The sequence below is a fragment of the Nilaparvata lugens genome, chromosome X (assembly GCF_014356525.2).
Source record: "Nilaparvata lugens isolate BPH chromosome X, ASM1435652v1, whole genome shotgun sequence".
In the NCBI taxonomy this organism is placed as follows: domain Eukaryota; kingdom Metazoa; phylum Arthropoda; class Insecta; order Hemiptera; family Delphacidae; genus Nilaparvata; species Nilaparvata lugens.
The window spans coordinates 88,750,384-88,773,889 of NC_052518.1; the positions used below are offsets into that span (position 1 = coordinate 88,750,384).

Here is a 23,506-nt window from a genome sequence, read left to right on the forward strand (position 1 = left end):
GAAAATATGTGAACACACATGTTCGACAGACAAGTTGTGTCATTGGCGAAAGGCTTTCAACAAAATGTTTTGAGGTTAGGTTTTTGTATCTTCGATTTTTTGTTATTATTCTTCGTTGCTATATTTGAGGTTAAACTACTTTTTATCATTATGATTTGTAATTTTCCAGTGGTTTATTTTATGTTAGAGAAGCAGCTGCAAACAGCTTAGTTTTTTGTTCAAAGCCTTTCGCGTGAATGCCTTATTCGTTCGAAGACATGACCGTTCACACATGTTTGACACAAGTATCTTGTTGTTAGAGGGTTATCTTCTTCAACTTTTGCATGAACTGAGTTCCAATTCCATCCTGCTTGACATTAATGTCGGTTCAACAATCGTTTATTTAGAATCAACAATTATAATCAAAACTGTTCATTTTGAATTAGTCACACCCACTACTTATTTGAAAGCAAGGGGTTGTGACAATCTCTAAAGTCTTCTATTTTGTCTATTACTAAAAATACAAATTTGATTTTTTTCAATAGGTGGTTCTGATGTGTTCAATCAATAAGGAAATATCTATTTTAATAGGATATCCTATTAAGGGCAATTTTTCATTTAAAATTTCCTGGCGCCAAATATGAAAATCCCTCTTTCTTATTCAAATTATGCATTTCGATGGTATTACAGATCATAAACTATTGTCAAATATTGATCAAAAAGTTTAAATAGCTGGAAATAGGAGTAAAAATGAGTAGATATCTATCTATCTGAAAAATAAACTCTTCTGTATTTGTTTACAAAATGGCCGTACAAATTGATCCAGACGCACCTCACACATATCAAAACTATAAATTTCTTCATATAAAATTAAACAACTGTTTTCACATAAAATTACAGTCTAAAAATTGAACAATATATACAGAAGACTAATTGCTTTATAATCGGTTGAATCTATTTCTCTTCAAGTTTTTGCCTCTTTGAACAATGATTTGTACAGATGAATTGCTCTAAAACTGTTAAATCTACTTGTGTTGGAGTTTTTGCCTCTTGCTGCTCCTAGTCCGCGACGATTGGGGGGGATGGGGATGGGGGACATCCTGCACTGTGCTGCACTCTACCAATCCGATGCTGTCAGGCAAAATGGTTTCCATAAACAATATAAATTATGATTCATAAGATTATACCTCTTCACTATTCTAAGACCACATTACGGATTTCATAGAAATATAGTTCCATAGATCAGGGAGGATACACTGCATAGTATATCTATCTATTTTAATTAAAAAAAAAAACTAGTCATATTGTGACTAGTAGAAGTATGGCTCTACCTGCATGGCTTTAATGAAGTTGACTGACTTCATTGACAGTCACTAACAATAATCATACTTTTTTATCAACGAACAGTACTAAAATACAGTAAAGGCTCAAATTGAGGCAGTGATTATTTCTGTAACAAGTAGCAACAAAACCAAAATATCATGAGCTATACTATTTTAACAAAAAGTATGAATTGTAACAAAAAATGAATAGTATTATTTAATTGGTGGAACATTTGATTGATTATTATTACAATGGATTATTATTACATGTGGTGGAACGGGTTGGCTGTAAGGGGTGATGTGGAGGCCAACTATTATTATTATTATTTAAAGCTCTTCATTCCCTTACTACGAAAGATTCAACTCTTTTACACAACAAAAACATTATTTCATGACCAGGATTGAGAAATCTATTCTCAAAATTCAACCACAAATTAAGCTTCAATCATATTTTGGTATCATCATCAATTGAAAATTCAAAATCTTGGAAAAACAAGGTAAATCTTTCAAGGAAATCAATACAAAAATCTTACATATCTTCAAGGAAAAACTTTTGGGAAGAAATTTAATACTTCTTATTTCTAAAATGTTTTAAATTATTACCAATTGAGATATTAATAAGAAATAATGATCATAAATGAATATTAAAACGAGAAACGAATTGAATGTGGCATACCGATGTTGAATCAATGAGATAAATTCCGGCTATAATCTTCTCAATTCAACTAATCTTCTCAAATCCTCTCATATTCGTAATTGGAGCTATCAATTATGTCCAGATACAAGAAAATAATATCAATTACCCTGAAAAATCATAATTTCTATATTGCATTACTAACGGCTCATTATTGCTTCGATTATTTTATTATAAGTCTATCATCAATGAATGCTTCCGGTTTTCTTTAAGAAGGAGAATAACAAATGCAAATAATATTTCTTTTACAGAAAATATAAATGTATGAATAAATAAGATTCTTACGTATAAGAATAAATAAATAATATTTTTAAGAATAGATGAATGATGAAGAATTTTTCACAATAAGATGCTTGAGATGATGGTCCTACTATTTTCTGAATGTATTATATACTTAATAAGAAGTATGGCTCTACCAGCATGACTTAATAAAGTTGACAAGCCCATTAGTTGATTGGTCATGGTTGCAGATTTTATTGGATCCTTCCAAATCCTTTTCAATTGCCTTAGCCAACTGCTTACCAAGTTCAACCCTGGAATAAAGTTTATTCGAACATGATTACACACAAATATATAAAATTAACATTGTTTTTTCATATCTTTATAAGAAATATAGATTAATTGTAAGATTGTTGTATTCATAGTGAGATTAATAAACTATGAAGTTAGTGCAAGACTTACCTTAATAAATATCTGTACCAAGTATCATAGAAAAAAATGTCTTATTGACATAGGACACTTTTTTAAAAATGCATGGTCAACGTCCTATATATATATATATATATTATATATATATATATATATAATATATATATATATATATATATTAAACTATAGGCTTCATAAGATACGATTATATAATTATACATAAAATAAAAAATGCAGTAACTACACAAAATAAAGTGATTTATTTCCACAAAGTTGAATTAAAATGATTGAAACACAAATAGAGTATTACGGCATTACAGAAAAGTCGTATTAACTGTTGTTTGACAACATAAATAAAATAATAAATGAATAATATTAAATAATAATGTAATAATGTTCAATTAATATGAGGAATTCTGTTTCAAATAATTTTATAGTGATTTTTATAAAGAACACTTATTTCATGATTCAACAATTTGCTATCTCAATATCCATTTCTCACAGTGTTTACATTCTTAACAACAGGAAAAAATAAGTTTCATAATAAAAGATGAAAAAATTTAGAAGAGCAGCAGAAAATATTGAAAATATCTCATAATGAAACTTACCCCCATTGGTCGAATGAGTTGATATCCCAAATTACGCCCTGGACGAAGATTTTGTGCTCATACATAGCTGTAACAGACAATTTTCATCAATAAAGTAACATTGACAACAGTAGTCTACTTCATCTATCACAGGATATTAATTATCTGGGATATTAGCTTTCTAAGAACTCGTGTTTGTTTGTCAAATATGGTATTTGCACACTGGTTGCATAAATAACTATAAACCAAGTATAAACAAAAATGTACTCACTACCTATATAAACGATAGAAAGGGTTGAATATAGATTTTTGGAGGGCAATTCATGATCGAGTAACAAAACGTACAAGATTATACTATGTATAATACCTGTCTAGTACCTTTTCTAGTACCTGGACAACTGGAAATATTTCTCAGGTACAATATGTTAACTATTATTTTGTTCTACAACATTTTCCGACACTTATGAAGAATGATGCACTGAATAATAGGAATCGGAATATACAATAAATGTATATGCGATATAAAAGATTGGAAAACTTCTACATTGTAATTTTCTACTAGGAATGTTTTATTTTTACAAAACCAAGAGTCTCGATGCTCAAAGCATCATTTTATTGAAGGTTGAGCATCGAAACCCTGTGTTTTGTCAAAATTAAACATTGTAGAAAACAACATAATGTGTTTTTTTTCAGCAAGGAAAAATTCTTCAACATCTCTGAATACAGAGTCAAATTAGAAATATTGAATTCGATATAAAAAGTATAATGAAAATGAATGCTAACCGATAAGTGCGCCAAGAGTGAACGGTGTGATCATCTTGCAAACGATGGAGTTTGTAGGTCTGTTGCCCTGGAAAACTTTATGTGGCAGAATTTTTTCAATTTGGTCAGCTGACATTCCGGAAGCCTTCAGTTCGGCTGCAGCCTCCTCCCGCGATTTTCCTTTGGCCAATGCCTCAGTCTGAGCCAGGAAGTTGGCAAGAAGAATCTAAAATTAAGAAATAGGAATCAATCAAATGGATAATCGATAAATTAAATCTGTGATCATTGGTTGATGAATTCCATCTATGATAAATAATTGATTAATTAGGTTTATGATCAATGAATGATGAATTAGAATGAACGATGAACAAGAACTAAATGACTGATTAATTCAATCGATGATTTATAATTTTAAACATAGACGAATGAATGTAACAATCCATAAGCAATTCATTTCAATACACAATTTTATAAACTTGAAAGTGGGAAATATTATTCACTGGTCAGTGACGATCATTTGTCATAGTGTTTTACCATCTTTAGTTCATACCTTCTACTACAGTTCACTGTATGTACACTGCACTGGCTGAAGATATAATCACAACATGGCAAAAGGATTTTCACTAACCAGTGAGTAAATATTACCTACTTTCATAATTATTTATTATATTCAACAGTAGAAAAAGTAAGGATTATCATCAACATAATCCATTCGATTTACTATTTATTATTGAATTACTCATACATTTTAAGAGCTTAACTATTCAAATTGAAGTATAGAAATGAAACACAAGTTATGGATTTAAATTATGATGATTTCTTGATCCATCCCAAACTGAGAGGTATAAACACCACGATTTCTTCACTTCTATACTGACATGCAATCAAAGATTTAGGTGAAAGATGTAAGAGAAAACTTTTTTACTTACAGTACTGTAGCGATTTCAAGTTTTATGAAGTTTAGAAAATGAGTTCATGAAACTTGAAAGCCTGCGAGTAAAACAACTGTTTTTTATATCTAAATAATTGAATCTATGTCGTTAAAAAGTGAATAAACCGAGTGATTAGGCATTTTAATGTTTGATTATTTCAAACTACGTATGGCCAAAATTATAGGATCCTTAATTACTGACGAATTCCATGGGTTACATCCGTCTATAGCAGTAATTTGTTCCATAATCTGGAGGAGCCTGAAATTTCTGAATCCGAATTTCATGGGTTACATCCGTCTAAAGCAGTAATTCCAAATAATCTGGAGGAGCCTGAAATTTCTGAATCCGAGGTTTACAAAATCTATTTGAACACTAACTCAGCATAATTTGGTATTTTGAATTGTTTTCAGCTTTTAGATTTCGAGCCACAAAGTTGAGCGACCAAGCAAACAACGGGACAAACACAACCGAACTCTCTTATAATATCAGTAGACCTAGTAACCTTGTGATGTTTTCCATCGGCGATAGGATTGTGCGTGCAAGCCGGAGCGATGAAATCTGCTGGTATCAGTCTTGTTCCCTGGTGAATGAGCTGATAAAAAGCATGTTGTCCGTTTGTACCAGGCTCTCCCCATACTATGGGTCCAGTTGAATACGACACTTGATCGCCATTTCGTGTTACATATCTACAAAAAAAAGTTTAATCATTTAATGTCTTCATTATTGTAAGCCTTATATAGGATGGAATCGAGGCTGCCTATAAATTGAATTCGGGATATTTAACTCAAATTATTGAAGTGGAAATAACCTTTTTTTGACCATGTTACAATTTTTTATCAAAATTTAGAAGAACCGTTTTAGGCTATGTCTGTTGTTTTCTCCTAATCACAAATTTATGATCTGCAATTGTATAAATACAACTAAATAATCAGTATACGGCCATTAGTAGAGCTATACGAGGTTGGTTATACTTGTAATATTCACTACTCGACTAGTAACTTGGCTTTACTTATAATTAATCAGTTTTTTTCTTTGCTTATTATCTAACAATGGAATTATTGAACGAGGATTAATTGATATACAGTAGTAGTAAACAGTAAGTAATTCTATTCTGTTTCCGTTTATAGGCTATCAAGAAAACAGTGTTGTCACTGAATTGGTTACAAAAAAATAAAAATAAAAATATCTTTATCGTTGAGCAAATAAAATCATGTACTTCACACAAGTTTTACAATACCCACAATTGATTGAGCATTGAAAAACAAATTTCAATTGAACTAAGTACAATAACAGTCTGCAGAGGAAACAAAAATACATTTTTTTCAAATTTACATCTCAACTTCATCTCACAAACTCATCGTCTCAACTGAGAAAAATATTAAATTATATTTATTTTTAGCGATATCAGAGATATTTACAAGGCAAACGCAAATTAATACTGTTCAATAGAATAGAAAAACGTTTAGTGAATCAAACAAGCTACCTTAAAAACCTTAAAGAGGCTGCTTGACAAGGTAAAATATAACCAATGACAATGTAAATAAATCAGTGGAATTTAATTTACAAGAATTTACTCAATAACTAAACATTATCATGATATTAACTAAATAATTGTGCGCACAGCTCTCAAAAAACTTGAAAGTGCTATAATATATTGTCTTACATAGAGAAAAAAAACAAAATAGTTTACAACTTAACAATACACTAGTCATGTATTTCATTATGCTACATCTGAAGTATAATTATTCAACTAATTTTTTCAAATTTCCTTTTAGTAAGAGCATCAACAAATTTGGCACAATTATTATCGGATGTTTTACGATAGAGAGATTAAGGTGTTTCTGGCTTAATTATTCTAAGTAAATGGTACAGCATACGCATACCTCTCATTCCTTAAATCATACTGACTAACTTTCAGAACTAAATATTTCCTACTGAAATAAATTTAAAAAAAAATTAAGTAAACAAAAATATTTCTTTTATATTGAAATCATTGCATCTAAGAAGGTTTTCATATGAAATATCTCTTTGAGAATTGTTGACCAATCGTAAAATATTTCTCTGAACCGAATATATCCTCCTCAGATAAACATTGCTAGCAAATCCCCAACCTTGCAATCCATATCTCATAATGGATTCTCCCAGAGCTATATACATCATTCTCTTTATTGGGTATTAAATATTTAATGTAATGCATTATGGGCAATACCTGCTTGAGACTACAGGATGTTTATAAATGAATACAGGGGTTTCAACTCTTTAAAAAATGTATTATATTAAACATACAGTTATAATTTTAATGATATGTTAAAAATGAAAGAGTAACTCAGTTTTGTTTGTTGGCACCAGTGCGCATGTGCGTGCAATGTTTCCGCCGCAATCCGCTAGACAGTGGAAGTAGCAAAGATACTGTCATTATTGTGGCAAGAGTATTGGTATCATATTGTAACCGGGTTTCGGCCACATCTAACGACTTATGAGAGAAAATCAACAAAATATAATTTGCAAACCTAAAAATCTTATAAAGAATAAAATATCTAGGTAAATCATTCGTGTAAACTAGAAACAGTAAATGTCCCAGGACTGAACCTTGAAGCACTCCCACATTTGAAGTCCTCACTTGACTGAGTTTCCAATTTCAACAATAAATTCTCTGTTCTCCAGTTAACTTTCAAATTCAAATTCGGTTATGAACATTATCCTTTAGGTTACCATACATGTAATTATAAAAATTTGACAATAATGTATTTATTTAAGAGAAATCGCAAAAATAGAACCATGTCATTCTTCAAAGACAATATATCTTTCAAACTAATATTATCAAAACCGGGTGATTTATTTCTATCAATTTTTGCCAATAATTTGCCTATTTTTTATCATGTTGTATTTAAATGATAAATCATAAGTTTATTTAAGAATGGAAATCTACTTACTTTCCATTTGATTCCATGTCTCCTTGCTGGAAATAGGCGGCAAATCTATGTAAGTACTGGTCATAAGGCAGAAGAGCATGTGTCTCTGAATTGTAGAAATTGATGTACCAGATTCCTATCACTGCCAGAATAACTGGTACCTACGCGAACAATAAATATAAGTGATAACTAATAACTATTCAGTTGTATAAATATAGAATTATTTCAAACGAAGTAATGAAACTGAGTTACAGAGTTGTGAATAATGGTAAAATCCCCTTTCAAACTGGATGACTCTTAGCAGTGAAGGGAGACACTTAGCAGGATGATTCAAAAAGAAGGGAGAGCCCAAGTTAAGTTCAGATGAGGAATACATTTGGAAAAACATCATGTACCAAAGGACTGTTCCCTAAATCTTTAGACATCCTGTACTACAGGGAAGAAGATAGCAATATACTGTGATGCAGGTGCGGGAAGCTATGTGACTATTTCTAATTTAATTTAATTTTTATTTTCAATACATAACATCACACTGTACGGGGAATATTATCATTTGATGGGTTAATTGTAAAATTGGTCTTATAGTATAAAAGAATATATAAAAACATATAATAATATCATACAAAGAAAATCAGTATTTCAATCACAAAGAGATTTTCAATCACAGTTATAGACTATTCATCTGTTACGGCCACCGAGGCAACTGGTTGGCGGTAACATCATCAAAATAAAATAAATTTCATCTTAAAATCCATCAACAATAAACTCTGCCACCGAGTAATAGACTCTTTCAGTTAACATTGAGTTAATTAATACTTATAATTAATATTTTTATTTTTAATTAATTAATTATTACTTTTAATTGATTAATACTTTTAGTTAATATTGACTTAATACTTTTTTTAAATAGGTATACAAATTAATATTGCTTTGTTTTAATAACTCTTACAATGAGTTCTTCTGTTCACTGAACTGTTCTGTTTACTGAGTAATTTGAAAAGAAAATTGCTTTGTACCACTTAATATTTGATATTATACTTAATATTTTGTAACAGCATATTTCAAATTTATATTCTACATCATTATGTTTTATTGATGAGTAATATTGTTCCTAATTTTAATAACTAAGAACATTTTGTAACATGTTATTCTATAGGGTGCGGCATCATAATCTGCTTTATTGAAATGTGCACTATTCAGTTAGTTGATGAAATAGCGAAGTGCTAGTAGTGAATATCGAAAGAGGTGGTTTAGAAGTTTTGTTGTTGCACAGTTCATTTGCCATGATGCGTAGAAACAGCGAGGAGCGTGCCTACTTTTCGAGTGGCGTTTCAGTGGTTGCAACACAGTGCCCTTTTCGGAATCAGTTTAATTTAGCCCCGTTGGCCAGTGATCCAGACCGGAAATGAATTGTTTCATGAGTAACTACTTTTAGAAAAACAGGTAGTACAGCAAAAATAAGATCTAAAGTTCCACGGCCTATTAGATCACGTAAAACATTGAGACAGTGATAGCTTAAATTTTTCAATCTAATAGGCGTTCAGCACGCAAATATGCGTCTGCTCTTGGACTTTCCGATCGATCTGAGTGGAGGATTCTTCACGAAGGCCTTCATTTTGAATGTAAATACAAACTGGATTAGGCCTTCAAAATGGATATGATATACAAAATGGCTGTTTTGAAGAAACACTTCCCAGAATGACTTATTCCACTTATCATTGCAAATTTACAATGATAAGTTGTGGAGGCGATTTGCAATGGCCGGCTCGATATCTCCTGATTGCCCCTGTATAATTTTTTTCTGTGGGGTTTTTTAAAGTCCCGTGTCCATGTGAACCATATGAAGAACCTCCGAGAACAACATACATGTGGAAATTGTCAAAATTACGCCTGCAATACTTGACAAGGTGATATCAAATACTGGAAATAGGCACTCTAGGTCTAGGTGTATCCAGAATGGGGACGTAACCTTCATCACTCTTTGCCACTTTTCACCTCTTCAAAACTACATGAAACAAAACTTCAAATACATACTTAGATTTTGAGAATAGAATAAAACTTTTCTGACTCTCACAATGTGTTTTATCAAGTTTTGAAAATAGGAAATTATGATGCCGCAGCATGTACATCACTATGTTGTATTGATTAGTAATATTTTTCTACTTCTAATATCAAATCCAGTTAATAATAATTTTGTAATAAATATTTGTAAAGACATGATATAGAAATACTATTGTTATAATTTTCTTACTAATACAGAATTGCTAAGTTCGATTCATCAAAAAGTTGCTGAAAATTCATAATTATCATCAAAGTACTCATTCGAAATGAACAATCTTTATACCAATGGTAAGAGAAAATTCCAAAGTTTTTTGCAATAGATACCTTGGGCCCCTATTAGACTAGGCATCCAGGCTGCGCAGCCAGCCAAGCAACCAGATCACACAGTCATTCGGGCAGGAAATCGCTCACTCCGTCAACAGTTATTGAATTGGACAGCCACATTTTGGCTACCAGTGTGGTCGTCGGGCACGGCATCCAAACAGCAGCCAAAATGTGGCAGCTAGAATGACTGTCTGGATCCTTTCTCGAGGAACGAAATTGAATATTTATAAAACCATTATTAGACCAGCAGTGGCCTACGGCGCAGAGGCATGGACATTAAATGTTAGAGGAATAAATTCGCTGCGCATCTTCGAAAGGAAGATTATAAGAAGAGTGTTGCGACCAGTGAGAACAGCGGAAGGTTGACGAGCAAGGAGTAACACAGAGGTGAACATGTTCCTGAATAAAGAAGATATTGTGCGTTTCATCAAAGCGTAAAGAATAAGGTGGCTTGGTCACGTGACAAGAATGGGAATAGACAGGTTACCCAACAACTTGATGAACGCACAAATGATGGGGATTAGAAAGCGTGGAAGACCAAGGAAGAGGTGGTTAAGGGATGTGAAGGAGGAGTTACACACCATGGGAGTGCGGTCGAGGAGGAGAAAGGCATAAGACAGAGAAGCAGGGAGGCAAATCGTGAGGGAGGCAAAGGTCCGCACCGAACTGTAGAGCCAGCTAAAGTGAGTAAAGTAAAGTAGAATGGCTGCCTTGTCTTAAAACGTGTCCGGTGATGGAGAGAGCAACTGCCTTCCCGGCCGACTGTGTGACCTGGTTGCCTGGCTGACTGCACGTCCTGGCTGCCTAGTCTAGTAGGTACCCAAGATATTTAGAGCCGGTTTCCGAGCTCGGGATTTAGCTAAGTTCTAGACTTTAACTGGCTTTGAACTCTGGAGTCAGAAAATTGGCTTTCCGAGTCAGAGCGTTAACGTAGTTGAGGACTTAAATAGACTCTGGAGTTTAGAGATCACGTTAGACCCTGGAGTATATAATTTCGCTTTCTGAGTGAAGGGCTTATAAGTCCAGGACTTGAATTAGATTCTCGCCTCTTTCCGAGTCGAGGATTTATTAAAAATCGTTAAGTCCAGAACTTAGAACAGCGTAATTTTAAACCCTCGACTGGGGTAGGGTTTAAATTTAAGTTCTAGACTTAATTGAGCAAACACAATTCAGTTATTATTTTGGAGTAGATGAAAAGCCAAATAGATGTCATGGAATACCTAAATTATTTGGATTAGTCCATCTAAATTCATAATTTATAGTTTGCAAGTTTATTTTGCAATAAAATTGTATCAGAATTATGCGTAAAAACTAACCTTATTTTACGAGTGTGACATAACCTAAAAATGTTACATATGAAAAATAATACCGGATTGGCTTGGAATTTATATTCCAATCTGAATGTTATTAATCAATGTCATATTCAACATATTGATATAAAAATAATAAACTATTATTCCAGTTTTTTTTCAAAACAAATACGTTTTCAAACTCAATAGCCTAATGAAATTTTTATTCCAAAATCACTGGTTAGGATCAATGATCAATAATAGCATAAAGTAAAATAAAATGTTTATTCATTCATCTTTCAAAAGTTTAGGTTTTGCTTTGAATAGGCCTACAAAGAAATCGAAACGTATTTTCACAAAATAGTTTAGAGAGCATGCTCATTTGAATTATCCCGCTGCAATCAGCTGTTTTCGTTTTGCTATAATGCCAACAATATAACAGCAAAATATTGTGAATTTCCCTCATGTTTACTACATTAAATTCCTGGACTCAAATAAGTCATCAAGAACTTTATAGACCCCGGAGTTTAGAAGATAAAATCGTAACTCAGAAAGTCGATTTAGACCCGAGCGCTTATTTCAGTCCTGGACTCTGTAAGTCCAGAACTTAGAGCTCGGAAACCACCCCTTATTGTAATAAAAAACTTTTGAGTTATCTCTTTCCATTGGTATAAAGATTATTCATTTCAAATTATTACTTTTGTAATCATGCATTTTTAAAATCCATAGTAACCCTGTATTTGTTTTACTAAAACGACTGTAATTATTGTTGATATTCTTGTAGAATAAATGTCATTTGAAATTGAATACTTACATTCTCCTCCAGAGGTGTATTGAGAAAATGATCATCAATGTAGTGTGCACCTTCCAGCAGTTTGACAAAGTTGTCGTAGCCAATGTTGAGAGCAATTGACAAGCCGATAGCAGACCACAACGAATAGCGACCTCCCACCCAGTCCCAAAATCCAAACATATTGTTTGTGTCGATTCCGAACTCCCTTACTTTGTCAGCATTCGTCGAGAGGGCAACAAAGTGCTTGGCTACGGCTGATGCCTGCAACATTCACATCAACACAATAATTAGTCATTTTAATCAGTAGGTAAAAGTGATAATTTATTCGACCAAAAAAAATACATTATATAAACAAATTGAAATAAAATAATATAACTGGTGTAGCAAACACCTACGCATTCACAAGACATGTTCATAATTATAGTATAAATAAAGCCCTATAGTCATTTGAACAGTTTCATATTTTGAACATAAACAATTCCATATCATAAACATTCATGATAAACGCTTCTGAAATCCTCAGAATAAAAATCCTTACTGGATAAAATCAAGAGTTGTATTTGACTGATACATTATTCTTCAAATTTTGTCTTGCAATCTTTGTAACGTTGAGCATTGATACGAGAATCTCTTTATTAATAGATGGTGCCAACTTCTAACATAACACCATCCTCAAGTATACTGCCTTTCACACAATAAGTAAATGGTCCAGGGACTTACATCACCAGCAATGGCAAGGTCACCCTGGTCAATCACTTGGCAAAAGGCTGCTAGCAGACGCAAGCTCTTGCTCCACCTTCTGTGATGGTGGCTGGTGAGGTTGGGTAAAGGTCAGGTCAAGCAGTTGATTGCTCTGATAGCTAGACATGGCCACTTCAGGAAACATCTCCACACAATTGGACTCAGAAATGAAAGATGTTTAGACTTTGTAATCAGTCTGAAGAGACTGCTAAGCATATCATACTGGATTGCGAGAGACAGGGAGAGGCAAGGAGAAGGGCTCTGTTTGGCTGCATGCAACCAGGTGATGAATAAGATGTTAGTATAGGGGAAAAACTCTTGGATCTTTTAAATGACACAGGGATTGGTTTGCCCAACTAACGTACTTCGGACACACAATAAGCTTCTGTTGACGTGTGAGGTTCTTTGAACCTTTGGATCCTTGAGTCCGTCCCTTCAAAACATCGATCTACATCTATCCTCAAGTTTGATGTATGGAATCACGAGCTGACTCCAGCACAAGCATCCTTACAACATTATATAAATAGTTAATTATTGTAAAAGTGTTGTAATAAAACCGAACCAAGCCACGACAATGACCGAATCGGCCAGCAATGCTATTATGTCATTAACCCGTCGTTAATCATGGTTCGATCAATCTCATTTATAGAAATATCAAGTTTTCATGAAAAGGTAGGCCATACTTAGCCTAATACTGAAATTTGCCGAAAATGTTACTTACATCACCAGACGCTGCAACAAGCCACATTTTTGCCGAAAGTGCATTAGTGATGGTTTCCTGTGTGGTAAAAGTTTTGCTGGCAATAATGAACAAAGTCGTCTCAGGATTGACCTTCTTCAGGACCTCAGCAAGATGTGTTCCATCTATGTTCGACACAAAATGCACCCTTGGTCCAATAGCATACGATTTCAACGCCTCTGTAACCATCAACGGTCCCTGTCAAATAAGTAACAACATAATAAATTTGCAGTGTATGAAAATACAAATCAACTTCTTCGAACGTTAGTCTCAATACAAATAACAGGAAGAATATGATATTGTTGGAGTTTTGTTCACCACAATCTAGATGTTTTCTGTACTAAAGAATAAAACATCAAATGCATAATCAAGAAAAGGAGAATTCTATCTTTTGAGGAGCAATTCGCAAATGACTGCAATTATTCTCATTGATCTCTATTTTTACAACTATTACACATCATTTGAATGATTTTGAAAGGAAAAAGGCGAGCCTTAATGTATTGCTCTCCAGATTTAGATCAAGGGTCAGAAATAAGGTTTTTTCACTTTCACACATCACAACACAATTTTCAGTCAAGCAAAGCACTCATTTTTGCACAAGCAAAAATCTCACGTGGGAATCATCAGCAATAAAACATACTATAGTACATAAAATGCAAAAGTGAACGTTGATTATGTAGGAGTTTAGGTAACTGAATGTGTCAATAAATTGTATTAATTAAAACATTAAGTACTATAAAACATTTTCCTGAAATCAATATGCCCTCATTTTTTCAACACTTTGGACTACTAACAACAGTGAACGTGATTATGGAGTTTGTAAACTGGCTGCAGTATTACTCTATCAAGACAAACAACCAATTCATCTTAATCAGCTGTTCCGGATATTAAATTATTATCAACTACTGTGCTGTAAATATTTGGTTTACTATTCATGTTTCGGGCTGATAAAAAGGAAGAGCCATTTTATAGGAAATCGTATATATTTGAACATTAGTCGATAACAAACTTGAGACATTAATTTCACCAACCAGAATGAATCTAATTTTTTCAAGATTGTTTGCTTAAGGATATTTTTCAGCATCTACAGCAGATTTACCATTGACTTTCCTTGGAAGAATTTCGAGTGTTGACTCACAGTCTACCATTTCACGTTCTTACAGCGTTATTAACGATGATATGGGAGGCCTGATATAGTCTAGGTGAACTTTTCTACAGTGCCTAGACTAAATCAATTTCCACTCGCTTGAAATAAAAAAACCATACAGTTAGCGGATTAATTGATATTCCGAATTTCAAGTATCTCATATGAGTCAAATAAATAATTATTGTCATGGTGAGAAGATAAACTTGAAATATAAAAACCATACAGTGAGCGGATTAATTGATATTCCGAATTTCAAGTATCTCATATGAGTCAAATAAATAATTATTGTCATGATGAGAAGATAAACTAACAGATTCCTTGAATTATATTGTGAATCAGCATAAACATCCTTCAATCCATCGAAAACTCAAGCTAAGCATGACAAATGAAATGCCAGGCATTCTTGGTAATCTGGAAATCAAATTCATAAATGATGTAAGCCATATCCATAGATTATAATCCAGTATTATACTGTAGTAGGTAACCCGTGCTTCGCAAGGGTCTATTTTAAAACTTTGAAAACTTTAATAAAAAATTTGAAATTTGAAAACAGGCCTATAACCATCCTCGGTTAATAAAGAATCTTTATGCAAAGTTTCAAATCAATCAGTCCAGTAGTTCATACGTGATGATGCGTCAAACATAATTTTCCTACATAATTTCACGTACGTGTATGAGCCAGCTCTTTCCATTATTATAGTAAAGATGATGGATATATGGATGATTTATCAGTATCTTTGAATGAGAATAACTTTTGAACGGTTTGAGAAATCGGTGCGGTTTTCACCAATCATTTTCTCTTGAAAATGAGAATTTCAAGAAATTGATTCTGTATCATATGACCAACATTAGTTTTCTGTCTTCTAACTTTGTCATATATAAAACCTTCCAATTTAAAAAAAATTAAGTTGAATTCAAAATGGCGGAACAAAATTTTGATGCGACAGAAAATCAGTTATTTTTATTCGAATAGGATCCTCAATCATACGTATCATCTAATGTCCCCTTTAAAAGAAATGTTCAGCTGCTTCTATACAACTGGAAGCATGACAAATTGAAAACTTGACGTAATGAAATCTTGAAGAACTGAAAATAGGCATATAACCATCCTCGGTTGATTAAGAATCTAAGAATGAAAAATTTTATACTAATCAGTTGAGTAGTTCAGACGTGATGATGCGTCAAACATAATTCCCTATTCATTACGTGTACAAGCCAGTTCTTTCCTTTATTACAGTATAGAAAACTGAAGAAGACATAATACTTGAAAACCTCACAGAATCAAATTGATTTTTTTCAATACATCAATAAATTTTAGTATCGATTAGATCCTCCTCAATTTGAATCAGGCAGCCTTTTGTTTCCCCAATTCCAAACAAAACACCTAAAATATTCGTTTCACTGCGAATTTGTGTCTGATAGTACATTATAACCGAAGAATATGAATTATTACTTATTTCATTGTGATTTATTCATGTTTTTCTTATGAAATTCAATGATAGGCCTACAGCATGAAGACTATGTCCATTTCATTTGTACTGGTGGCAAAATTTTACATTAAAAATAATTATTTGATAAAATCCAAGTTCAATTGTAATGGAAACAAATTCCTTCAAAAGATAATTGATAATAATACGTTTCGATGGAAAAAATAAAGAACAAAAAAAAAAATTGGGAAGAATCGGGATTCGAATGCTCCGAAAGCGAGCGTTTTACCGTTACGCTACACGGCTGCATTCGAAAATGATCGTCTTGTAACATTATAACCTCCTCATAAAAAACACACTTCTGGGCTACAACAATGTAGCCTATGGAACTTCATGTACGGTAGCATGAATGAAATTTGAACATTAATTCTGAAAAATCTAGAAGGAAAATTGAAATTCGGGCTTGCAGGTGCACGAGATTGATATTTTTAGTATCTATGTGCAAAATTTGGAAATCTAAATCGTTTCAGTTTTTCCGGTATGCAATCCACAAGTTGACATGTTTTGATGCAAACAAACGAACACACAAACAAACACAAGCCTACTCTCTATTATTATAATAGATACCACAGATTATAATTATTATTAGTCAGATTATATATAATACCACAAGTAGTATACAGAGTTTGTGAAAATTATGGAAACAGCTTAATATTTCTTAATCAAATTTACTGTAAAATTATCATTGTAAAGGAAATATTAAACTGTTTCCATGATTTTCACCAACCCTGTATAGCCATAGTATAGCCATCCATACTATTCAGTACTATAGGGTATACACCACTCTGTCAAATGGATATTATAACGACTTACCAGTCGTTATAATAGACTCATAAATAGGTTGTACAAACTCACCAAATCTGAGCCACCAATTCCAATGTTAACAACGTCTTCTATTGGCTTTCCGCTAAAGCCTTTCCATTTCTTTGATATTACCTAAAAAAACACAAAAATTTTCTGTAGAATTGATCAGTTTGATAGAATTGAATTAATAATAAATCATCTTTTCAGTATTCAGACTTTTTGGTTAACAATTTATGATAATTGACAAGTTAGAATGGTACAAACATAAAATAATACCATATTACAGATAAATATTATTCTCTATTATGTTCTATGTGTGTTTTATTGTATAGAGTGTTTACAAATGGATATCGCAGTTTAAACTCTTAACATTAATTACATTAAAATATGAAATTATATACTTTGATATCTTAATCAGATACTTGAAAAAGTAAAAAGTAGCTCGAATAGTTATGTTTGTTAACACCAAAGCGCATGTAGTACAATACTTCCGAGCAATCCGCTAGAATTTGTTGAATTAATTGCATCTGAGTGCTAGATAAGCTGTAAAGCAGCATGTGGAAAGGGAAATTTGACTGCAAGTCACTAGTAGCTAGAGCTTTTCATTAAGCCAATTTCCATTCTGAACTATGTTTTGTTAATGGGGATTGAAAGAAAGTGACGTAATGAAAGCCACAGGTCGCCAGTAAATTGCCGTCTCTACACTCGCCATCTATAAGCCGCTAACTACGCAGACGTCCCATTTCTCCTAATCTAACACCATACAATTCTTTGTAGTTTATCAAGGATCGTGTGTACATGTCTTCGCTACCCAAATGACCTTGCTGAATTCAAGCTGGATTGAATTACTGAAGACACACTTATCAATGTTTTGAAAACTCGACCATGGAAGTCCATAAACTTGAGTTTTAGTCCTAAAACTTGACTCGACATGTGAACCATGAAACTAATTGCGGTCATATTGAACGTATAGACGGTTCTTTAAAAAGCTGTTTGAGTTGATTTCTCACTTAATTTTGTTCTGTATTAATGTAGGCTAGCTCTACATGGATACTAATCATGTGAACCCGGTTGCCAAGGTGTCTGTTTTAGCAACGAACGTTTACAAGAAGATAACAAGTTGGAGTTTTATGAGAAACGTTAAAAGATGATGTTTTATTTTTATTTTTATCTTGTTTAATGTAAACTTTTAATGAATATTGTGTTATTTACAAAAGCACATTTACAACATTAGTGTCGGAAGTAGGAATGAATCCTTAAAAAAATTGTGCTAAAAGTTTGTTACACTAAAAAAAAGTTTTGCATGAAAACAAGAGCAAGATTAAAAATGGAGATGAAACACTCAACGAGTGGGTAAATTCGATCAAAAAAGGTATGCTAGAATTTTTATCTAATATGGGGGAAACTTTTAACAGGAAAATTTTCAAATTGTTTGGGATTGTTTTGTTAGTGTTGGAAAAAAAGAAAAGATGCGACTTTTAGAAGAATTATGGTCATTGGTTTGCTATGGACTTTGATGAGCCTTTTATGTTGGCTCTGAGATTTGTATAACATTTTTAGTGTGCCAAAAGTTATAGTGATTTACTCACTGGGGAATCTGATCACGTGGAAAAAGGCTTACGTATATATTCGGGCGATTGGATTCAATGTTCTTGTAACCTGGTCTGACTGATTTAAAAATGTTATGACTTTTAAAACAAGATTTTATCAATTTGAATTTCTTTGTTTGATTAATGAAAAATGATTTCAATCAAATAGACAAACTGGGAATTTATGACTTGTCACACATAGGGTGTGGGCACAGGTAACTGCCTAGGGTGTGCAGGTTACGACATGCATTAGGGTATGCATAAGTGAGAAAATAAGGAGCAAGTGAGGGTGAGGGTGTCACTAGCTTGAATGGGACTCCTCCAGTCCTCAGCATGTAGCTGAGAGGAAGCACAACTGTCCGCAACTGCAGAAGCATGGCTGCCTGGCAGAGAGGAAGTGTGTCTGTCCTGAGGTTTGGCTGAGCAGAGTATTGTTCGATTTAGAGGCTTGAGACATCGTTGGTGGGGACGCGATGGAGCCCACAAGGTAGAGGATCAAATGTTGCTAAATCGAATTGTTTAAGTTTGTTATTTGCAAGAATTGAATTTGGCAATTTAAAAAATGTGTGCTCAAAATTAGAAACAGCAAGGGAAGACCTGTACTACATTTTGAAGAGGATAAGTGTGTACAGGATTAAGAAAACTGAATGAAGAACCAAACCAAAGGTTGTACACATTAATCATCAACCTTATCAAGGAAATTTGTATATTGGAGACCAACATCCCTAAGGTGGGGGGGTAGTGATGTAGGCTAGCCCCACATGGATACTAATCATGTGAACCCGGTTGCCAAGGTGTCTGTTTTAGTAACGAACGTTTACAAGAAGATAACAAGTTGGAGTTTTATGAGAAACGTTAAAAGATTATGTTTTATTTTTATTTTTATCTTGTTCAATGTAAACTTTTAAAGAATAAAGTGTTATTTACAAAAGCACATTTACAACAGTATGCTATGTTATATTATGTACATAGAACTTTCATTTTATGACGAGCTTATGCATTGTGAAATGTCAGGCAATTCGAATTTGACATATGGTTTGTAATAATATTAATAAATATAAATAGTTGAAGCCACGATATTCATTTATTCATTTGAGAACATTCTGTATAATAGCATACTTCAAATTCCACAGCATCGCAATATTAATTGATTTTTCTACATTAATGGATTTATTAATAAATAAACAGTTTGTTTTCATTCAAATAGTACTAAAACACTACCTTTGCATCGGTGAGGTCCAGCAGAACCACCATTCTATTTGAAAATGTCAATGTATCGTTCATTATTCATTTCATTATTACGTAATTATTCCTACCTAGCTACTTGATAGTTTTCTTTTATAAAATATTACTAGTACCCTTCATTTAATTATTTCATTATTCGTGGGACTATGGTTTCGGCTAATTTTGCCATTATCAAGTATCCAATATTTCTAAGAAAATATACTACTGGATTATAATAATGATTATTTGAAGAACTATACAGTTACAAGAAGATTACAATGTTGTGAAAAAGAAGCAGAGGATGAATTTGAGTAAACGATATTGATAACTGGTTTAAAAGATATAACTCTAGAATTATTGAGCACTTTTATGGTTTTATAGGAGCTTCAATAAAAGCTTATTCTACCCATCACCAACTACTATCAGCTGAATTCTGATTACAAAAACATTTATATTTGAAACAATCAAATCGAATTCAATTATTGCCGTAATATAATCATTGAACTGAATTACATATTACATAAACAACATGAAATTAAGATAAGAATATCTTTATAGGGGGGAAATTGAAATTATTTGACAATGATTGTCTAGAAAACTTTCATTACCAACAACAACAGAACTGTAAAATTGTCAAGTTACTGAACACTTTATGCCAGAACGATATTATTTTTTAATCAGTAAAATACTTGGTATAAATTTAACTTCAACTTAGAATTATTTTACTTTTGAGAATTAATTGATAATATTGTAATCAAATTATAATAATGATACCAATATAAAAACTTCATTTTATATATTGTGAATTGATTTTTGAAACGATTTATTCATCTTGAATCTTATGAATAAAACTTTTTTAGATGTGTCAACTGAGTTAATACCCTTTGTTCAACACTTTTTAGAGTTATTAACTGGAAAATGGAATTATCATATTCATGTTAAATACATTAAATCATTCAATTACTCTTCATTTTTGCTTTATTGCTGACAGTAATCTCTCTGTTCTGAGAGGGAGTATGTCAACCTTCTTTAGTATTAATCAAACCTTCAAGAATTAAAAAATAATTAATCTACATCACCCTAGACATCATCGCACTGTCATGAGGTCCACGTTATTATGGCAGTGGAGAAACATATCAGAACAGTGTTGCCAATTCTCTGCCTTGCTACCTTCTATCGAGGATAGCTGATACCGGTATATCTGATGTAATATTAATTCTTCATTCTTGTTTAAAATAATAAATTATAATTCATTGGTCAAGAAAATATATTCTCCAATGATAAAATAGTACATTTTCATGATTGAGATTGAATATTTTGTTAATTAATTATAATTCTACAATGTTAAAAGACAATCTGGCACCTAGCGGGTCTAGAAAAAAATAGTGCTACCTGCTTTGTTAAAGGATAGACAAGGGTAGCAACACCAATGTTGATCAAACTGCCATCATAACTTGGACCTCATTATAGTCTTACAAGGAAATGATATTATAACATGAATTATATCATACTATTCCACAATATGTTTAATCTAACAAATGGATAAATATTTTAATAATTCAGATAGAAAAAAAATATTTAAGTTTAGAATAGATTACAAAAGGGTTACATGACATTCATTAGAATTTACTTTACTTTATTAGAAGTTTAATTTGGAACCCCCAATGAAATTCACATAATAATGTTATGAAATCTAATACTAATGCACATAATAATGAAATCCTATTTCTTGAAGTAGACTTTCAGACATCATAAACAATAGAGGATGAATAATTAAATTTCACAATACATCGTACCTTTATATTCGCAAAACCAACAGCCTACCCGAAAAGAAGAATAAAAATTTAATAAATTAATTCAATGAGAAATATTATATGTTTTCAGAGAATACATTGCGACTTACCGAATCGCAGAAAGATTTTATATGATCCAGAACAGCATTTACTTCAGGCATAACATCTTTTCCATCAACAACTATCGGTCTATTACTCCGGTTACGAAGAGCAATGTGGAGCACAGACCGGTTTTCAGTGAAATTGATTTTTGCTGCTGTGAACATAGCATCTCTAGCTGACTCCACGCCTCTTTCTCTAGCCTGTAAAAAATACACAATTAAAAGTTAAAAAATACACAAATTAGTCTATCATCACGATAGTTGATAATGTTGTTAGATTTTCGTTATTGAAGAGACAAATATAGCTAAATTTAATTTATAATTTTTAATGGTAATTTAATTTTTAAATATAATGTTCCTTTCAAAAACGATACAATGAGGGTTCAAAATACCTTCATTGAAAAATTCATCATCTCGGTCAAGATCTTTCCATGGGGGTTTTCAGCTTCATAATGATCAATCAATATAACTTAATCATTCAGCACATATGATTTAAAAATTAATTGGGTATGATATTACACATTCTATTTCAATTTATGTAACATTATTCTATTCCTAAATATTAATAAATGTTCTGGTAATATATTATACTTGAACAAATACAATACGTCTGAGAGTAATCATATAGATAATCAGATAGTAGTACGTTAATCAACCATTCAAATAGAGGGTACCAATGCATGAGAAACAATTTCAAAATAATGATGCGTTCACGCAATCGTTAAAAATTCAGTGCGTTCACATGTGCTTGACCTCAGTGACCTGTAGATAAAAGATCGTTGAATTTGTTCAACTTATTTATTCAAGTCTTGACGTTCTACAATAAGTTATTTATAATGACGTAAAATAATACAATACAATATAATAATGTATTTAAGCTTAAAGTATTAGTTTATCAAGAAGGTACAATATTAATGTGTTTCACTATTTAATGGATCAAAAGCAAAGTAACTTATTTAAAATGAATTAAACTCTAAACTAGGTTTAGATTCAGTGAACAATTCTCAATAGCTTTGTGACATCGTTGCCTTGCAATATAAAAAGAACATTTTCGTTAGTTAGTCGAAATATAACTTTCCTTGAAACAGGTTTTATTTTCATTTTCTATTACAATCATTAGTTGATAATTATAATGATATTAGCATTTCGAAACGCTAAATTGGTGACCCCGACGTGACAATAACCATCATGTTTTCAACACTATAATGATGACTAGCAGCTACAATAATATAATATGTGAAAAATATGAAATATAATATTTACTCACTGACGCTTTCGAATCGCGAAGGATACATTATCAACAGTCACAACGATGTGTTGACAATAATTCTGTGGGATACGTAATTCTGCTTCAGTGAGTAAATATTTCATATTTTTAACATAATACAAGTTAAATGACTAAAAACTGCATACAACCACTATATTGTTTGGTCAGCATAATATTGTAATTAGCTAGTAGAGTGCTATTGTCGAGATATTTCTACATCAAACTTCGAGTAAGACGGACAGAGTCCTTTGAATGTAAATCAGTTACAATTGTAAAGTGTATTTGTGATAAATAACATGTTTTTTCAAAGT

General features: G+C 32.2%; 1 protein-coding gene across 2 annotated transcripts in view; it reads right to left on the minus strand.

Annotated features, from left to right (window-relative positions):
• Positions 1–23,506, minus strand: part of LOC111046975 (glucose-6-phosphate isomerase) — a 36,797-nt gene that overhangs the window by 8,132 nt on the left and 5,159 nt on the right. The window contains exons 3-12 of one of the 2 annotated variants that reach the window (XM_022332634.2): positions 21,938–22,129; positions 17,273–17,353; positions 13,766–13,981; positions 12,325–12,564; positions 7,858–7,997; positions 5,427–5,610; positions 4,014–4,218; positions 3,252–3,318; positions 2,412–2,528; positions 745–1,110 (exon numbers count right to left, since the gene is read on the minus strand). In XM_022332634.2, coding sequence (XP_022188326.2) covers positions 1,005–1,110; positions 2,412–2,528; positions 3,252–3,318; positions 4,014–4,218; positions 5,427–5,610; positions 7,858–7,997; positions 12,325–12,564; positions 13,766–13,981; positions 17,273–17,353; positions 21,938–22,129 — 1,548 coding nt within the window. In that variant the 3' untranslated portion in view covers positions 745–1,004. Of the gene's footprint in view, positions 1–744; positions 1,111–2,411; positions 2,529–3,251; positions 3,319–4,013; positions 4,219–5,426; positions 5,611–7,857; positions 7,998–12,324; positions 12,565–13,765; positions 13,982–17,272; positions 17,354–21,937; positions 22,130–23,506 lie in introns of those variants that run through there. The other variant, XM_039443287.1, reaches the window with a different exon arrangement.